The following is a 5,412-nucleotide window of genomic DNA, read 5'->3' on the forward strand; positions in this document are numbered from 1 at the left end:
CTTCCTCCCTCGCAGTTCCCGCTTGGCTGTCGCGCCCAGCTGCCTCGGCTCAGCCCAACGGAGCAGGACGCTGATCACGAGGCCTATTTTGCCGCGCCCGTAACAGTGCAGGACGGGACGCAAGGCAGCAGCAACAGCGAGGCTTGGCCTAGCTGGGCCTCTTCTTCCTGTGCTCGGCGCGCCGCAGCGCAGCGCAGCCTGGTGCCCAGAACCCCGAGCAGCGGCAACCTGCTTGACCTCCCCTCAAGGGTTGAAGCCCTGATAGGCAGGGGCAGGCACGCGCTCGACTGAGCGGAGAAGGACGCTGTGCAGCAGCGCCTTCTGGCATTCAACCTCATTTGCAGAGATCAGGGATAGGAGTGGGTGGCTTGCTTCCCCCCCCCCGCGCGCATTCAGCCCTTATAGGCTCTAGGAGCAGGGAGGGATCATTAGTGGCCAAACTTGTCCTATCTGGCTTCATAATTTAGTTGCCTTGCAGGGCATTAAAGGGGAAAGTACTGGTGGGCCTCTCTCCTCTCTTTCTCTCTCTCCTCTCTGGTTTAGCTGTACTAGAACACTCAGTTCTCTAGCCCCCCCCCCCTTCTGGTTCCCTGTTATGATTTCACTTCTAAGCACAGTAAGCTAAAAAGAGTCACAGGGAATTGCCTGAATGCATAGGAGCCAGCCACTTTGCTGAAGCTAAGCAGGGCCAGGTCTGGTTTGTGTTTGGATGGGAGACCAAATTGGAAAGTTTCCATAATTAGTTTTCAATTAATCTCTTTATTGAGTGGGGAAATATATTAATTGGTGATAGATAATATCTAATTTATAGAAACCTTTAGTAGTTGATTAGCCTTTTAAAATGCCACCCAAGAAAGGATTGGGAGGGAAGAAAGGCAAAGGAAAAGCCCCACAACCTCCAGTAAAACGTCCTCGCCCCAGGCACGATTCATCTTCAGATGAGGGTGAGCGGCCCGATATCGCAGCATTCATGGCACGGCTACAAGCTGCTGAACTAGAGAGAGGCATTATCCCTCCACCCGACACTATAATGAGTTCATCAGGGGCGGGAGGATCTGGGCGCCCTCATACAAGGCGACAGACTCATGAAAGTATGTGGGCATCTGTTGCAGCAAGGCTCGATGCCATCGAGGCTTCATCCAGTCACACCCCCCCAGGACCAGAGTTAACATCAGGACAAGATGGCTCTGTGAACAACCAGACTCAACCTCTTCCTGGCATACCAGACAATCCTCCTGCCACCATTGCTACTCAGCCACCTCCGGGTACATGGCCTCCATTGATGTCAGGTGAGTCTAGCAGCACTCAGAACACAAATCAGCCCTGGGCCTCCATGCCACCCTGGGCTTGGTGTCCGTGGTTCATGAGCCCTGGTTGGCAGGGGATGCAAGGTGGGACAGGTCGTACAAGCCAACCAGCCCCACTTGCATCAAATACACAAGCAGTTACGCCAAACCTTACTCAAACCCCTACTACAGTAACCATCCAGCCTACACCAGAATTGACCCCAGTTACACAGTTAGCCCAGAATACAGAACCTTCACCAAATAAGGAGCCTAGTGTCACGCAGACTGTGGAGACAGGCTCCTCTATCACTACAGAATCAGGAACCACTGAAAACAGTTCAAGGGTTGCGGTGGGAAACAACACCACTCCTTCTAGGGATGTGGCCACGCAATCAGCAACAACCACTGCAGTGGCATGTGCAGCTGTATGGCAGGGCCCGGCAGGGGCAGCAGTCACCACTACTGGCACAATTACCCTCACAACTAAGGATCCCTATGCAGGAATTGATGGAGATGCCATTCCAACAGGAAGCACAACTTCTCCTTTAGGTTTTCATTTGTTGCCTGCAACTAGGGATAAGATCATTCGGGGAGAATTTGTAGATGTTTTCTCTCTCCTGTTCAGGGAACCGGATGTTAAGGATAAGGATAAGTCAGGGGATAGGGACTATGATAGGGCTAGGCGCAAGAAAGTGGCCAGGACATGGGGGAACTGGCTTCCTGGTTTTTTGATCTACATGGGAGTAGTACAACAGAGATTCCCTGACCGTGGTTGTATCATGACTAAATATTTAGACATGATATTTAGAGCATACACAGAATATGAGGGCGGGGCTTGGCTCGCATATGATACATCTTTTCGCATGCGGGCAGCAATTGACCACTCCCTGCGTTGGGATAGGAAGGATCATGATCTCTGGCTGCAGTTCATGACTCCTACCAAGATAGATAGAGATAGAGCAGACAGTGGTCATCTCCTCGCCAAGCAGCAGCCCGCTTCCTCGGTGTCGGGGAATGCGGGTCAAGGGGTTCAAAACCGCCTGCTGTGTTGGGAGTACACCTCCCGTGGCGCATGTACACGCTCTCAATGCCGATACAGACATGAATGCCCAAAATGTGGGGGGCATCACCCGGTTACAAACTGTACTAGAACCAGGGGTGGAAGGGGCAATCCCAGAGACAATCAAGGTAACCGGAAACCTGGTAGCCAACAGCCTCCTCCAAAAGGGACCCAGCCCAATCAAAATTGAGCAGCTATGCCAGCTGCTTAATAGATACCCAAAACACAGTGATGCAATATATTTAGAAGCAGGTTTCAGAGAGGGTTTTAGAATCCCTTTTCAAGGGATTCGTGAACCTTCTTTTTCCAGAAATCAGAAGTCAATCTTTGAGTTTGAACAATTGGTTAGATCTAAAATTCAAAAAGAAGTGGAAGCTGGGAGGGTTGCAGGCCCATTTTCAGTTCCTCCCATCCCCAATCTGCGGGTATCACCTCTGGGCATTGTGCCCAAGAAGACATCAGGCGACTACAGATTAATTCATAATCTGTCGGCCCCTAGAGGAAAATCTGTGAATGACTCTATTCCTGACCACCTCTGCTCAGTACATTATGCCCCTTTTGACCGGGCAGTGGAAATTGTCCGGGGAAACGGGCCTGGGGCATTGATGGGTAAGTGCGATATTAAATCTGCCTTTCGCATTATGCCCATCAATCCAGCAGATTTTGATCTTTTAGGGTTCCAGTTCCAGGGTCAATATTATTTCGATAAAAGTTTACCAATGGGACTATCAACCTCGTGCGCCATGTTTGAAAGGTTCAGCTCGTTCTTAGAGTGGGCCTTGCAGGATCGGACTGGCTTAGAAGATTCCACCCATTATTTAGATGACTTCTTCTTTTCTGGGCCAGCAAATTCAAGGCAATGCGAATACCTCATGCGAGAGTTCCATCAACTCTCAGAGGAGGTGGGCGTGCCGTTGGCACATGAAAAGACCGAAGGTCCACTTACTTCCCTTACATACTTGGGCATTGAATTGGACTCTGTCCAGCAATGTTCCAGGCTGCCACAAGATAAGTTAATTGCCTTGCGCGACAGGCTGGTCGCTGTGCGTGACTCCCGAAAAATTACCCTACGTCAATTGCAGGAATTGGTGGGGCACGTAAATTTCGCCTGCAGAGTGGTAGCCCCTGGAAGGGCCTTTTCTAGGCGCCTTTGCTACGCCATGAAGGGCTTGACCTGCCCGCATCATCACGTTAGAATTACTCAAACCATACGTGATGACTTGAATGTTTGGCTTTCCTTTTTGGAAGCATTTAATGGAGTCTCTTTCTGGAGGAAACAATTACTCTTGGAGGCAGACATGCAAATTTATTCTGATGCAGCAGGACAGGTGGGTTTTGGGGTCATTTGGAGGGACCGTTGGTGCGCTGAGGTTTGGCCTGATGAATGGCGTTCATCAGCTATTGCTAGAGATTTAACCTACTTGGAGTTCTTTCCAATATATGTGGCTACACATTTATGGGCCAAGGAATTGTCTAATTCTGTCGTACAATTTTGGTGCGATAATCAAGCCACGGTCCATGTTATCAATTCCTTATCATCCCAGAACCCAAGAGTTATGGATTTAGTAAGAGCATTTACTTTACATTGTCTCCAGCACAATATACTTTTCAAGGCCCGTCACGTCCCGGGCCTCGATAACCCCATTGCTGACGCATTATCGCGTCAGCAGGTTCAGAAATTTCGGGAACTGGCCCCTTGGGCAAGATTAACACCGGAGGTCATGCCGAAGAAGTTATGGGAGATTGGCAACTGGAGATAGAAACAGCCATGTGGCAGTCGCTCGCACCTAGCACCAGGGCAGCATACAAAAAAGCAAGTAGTGAGTTTCACCTATTTCGGGACAACATGCAACTCCCGCAGGTTTGGCCTATCCCTGTGGATCACCTACTTCAGTTTTGTGTGACAGGGAGGAAGAAAGGTTTAGCCCCCAGGACCATCGGGGGTAAGCTAGCGGCCCTCGCCTTTCTGGCTAAGTGCCGGGGACTGCCTGATAATTCTTCTGACTTCCGTATTAGGAGGTCCTTACGGGGGTGGGCCAGGGCCACACCATCCGCCCCGGATACTAGGTGCCCACTCTCACCCGATATTTTGATGGGGCTGGGTGCGCAATGGCATGCCATGTGTTCATCACCATTTGAGGTTTCCCTTTTTCATGCGGCTGCACTAACGGCCTTTTTTGGAGCTTTCAGAATCTCAGAGCTGGTAGTGGCATCAAAACGTGATCATTCAGGTAGGGCTTTGATGGTCAGTGACTTGCAGTTACTACCACAGGAAATACGCATCACATTGAGACGATCCAAAACCGACCAATTAGGGAGAGGACAGGTAGTGTCCCTTTACCCATCTACCAAGAAAGAGTTATGCCCAGTACAAGCTTTGAATGATTTCATGGCACTTCGGGGAACTGCCCCGGGCCCATTGTTTTGTCATCAAGACTCTGCCCCTTTAACTAAATTTCAATTCTGGGCAGTAACTAAAAAGGCCTTGACAGTTTTAGGTCTAGGGCACCACAAATTTGGAACCCATTCATTTAGAATTGGGGCTGCCTCAACTGCATCTGCAATTGGTTTTACAGCCCACAAGATTCAAGCCGTAGGCAGGTGGCGATCGCAGGCATACAAAGCGTATGTGCGCCAATTGCCCCAATAGGTGAGGTGCTGGCATATTTTGATTTTGTTATGTTTACTTTTAGATCTGAGGGCAGGCCAAGCCCCGGTACGTGTTCTAATTTGCGGCCACAGTTACGTCTTCTGGGCCGGAAGGAGGGCATCCAGTACAGCCGTTGGAACTCAGCTGGGTTTGAGTCGAATTGCCCATGTCCAGTGGATGGGCAAGCGGGGCATGCGTTGGGAGCACCTCCCTTCAATGTTGTTTCAACCACGAGTTGCTTTTCCTCCCCCTCAGGTGTTGTTGATACACCTTGGAGGAAATGATATGGGTGTGCTGACTGGAAAGGCTCTGATCCTGCAAGCTATTGCAGATTTTCAGTTGATACGGCAACGTTGGCCAGGGATTCTTATCTTGTGGTCCTGCATTATTCCCAGACAAAATTGGAGGGCTGGCCG

The 5,412-nt window shown here is 50.2% G+C and overlaps 1 protein-coding gene across 1 annotated transcript; it reads left to right on the forward strand.

Annotated features, from left to right (window-relative positions):
• The first annotated feature begins 622 nt into the window (after positions 1-622).
• On the forward strand, positions 623-4,413 carry LOC134398218 (uncharacterized). Its single transcript, XM_063125470.1, has 3 exons — positions 623-1,289; positions 4,017-4,207; positions 4,363-4,413. Exons 1-3 carry the CDS (start codon positions 842-844, stop codon positions 4,411-4,413), a joined length of 690 nt encoding a protein of 229 aa, XP_062981540.1. The 5' UTR covers positions 623-841.
• The last annotated feature ends 999 nt before the right edge of the window (positions 4,414-5,412 follow it).

The sequence above is a fragment of the Elgaria multicarinata genome, chromosome 4 (assembly GCF_023053635.1).
Source record: "Elgaria multicarinata webbii isolate HBS135686 ecotype San Diego chromosome 4, rElgMul1.1.pri, whole genome shotgun sequence".
Classification (NCBI taxonomy): domain Eukaryota; kingdom Metazoa; phylum Chordata; class Lepidosauria; order Squamata; family Anguidae; genus Elgaria; species Elgaria multicarinata.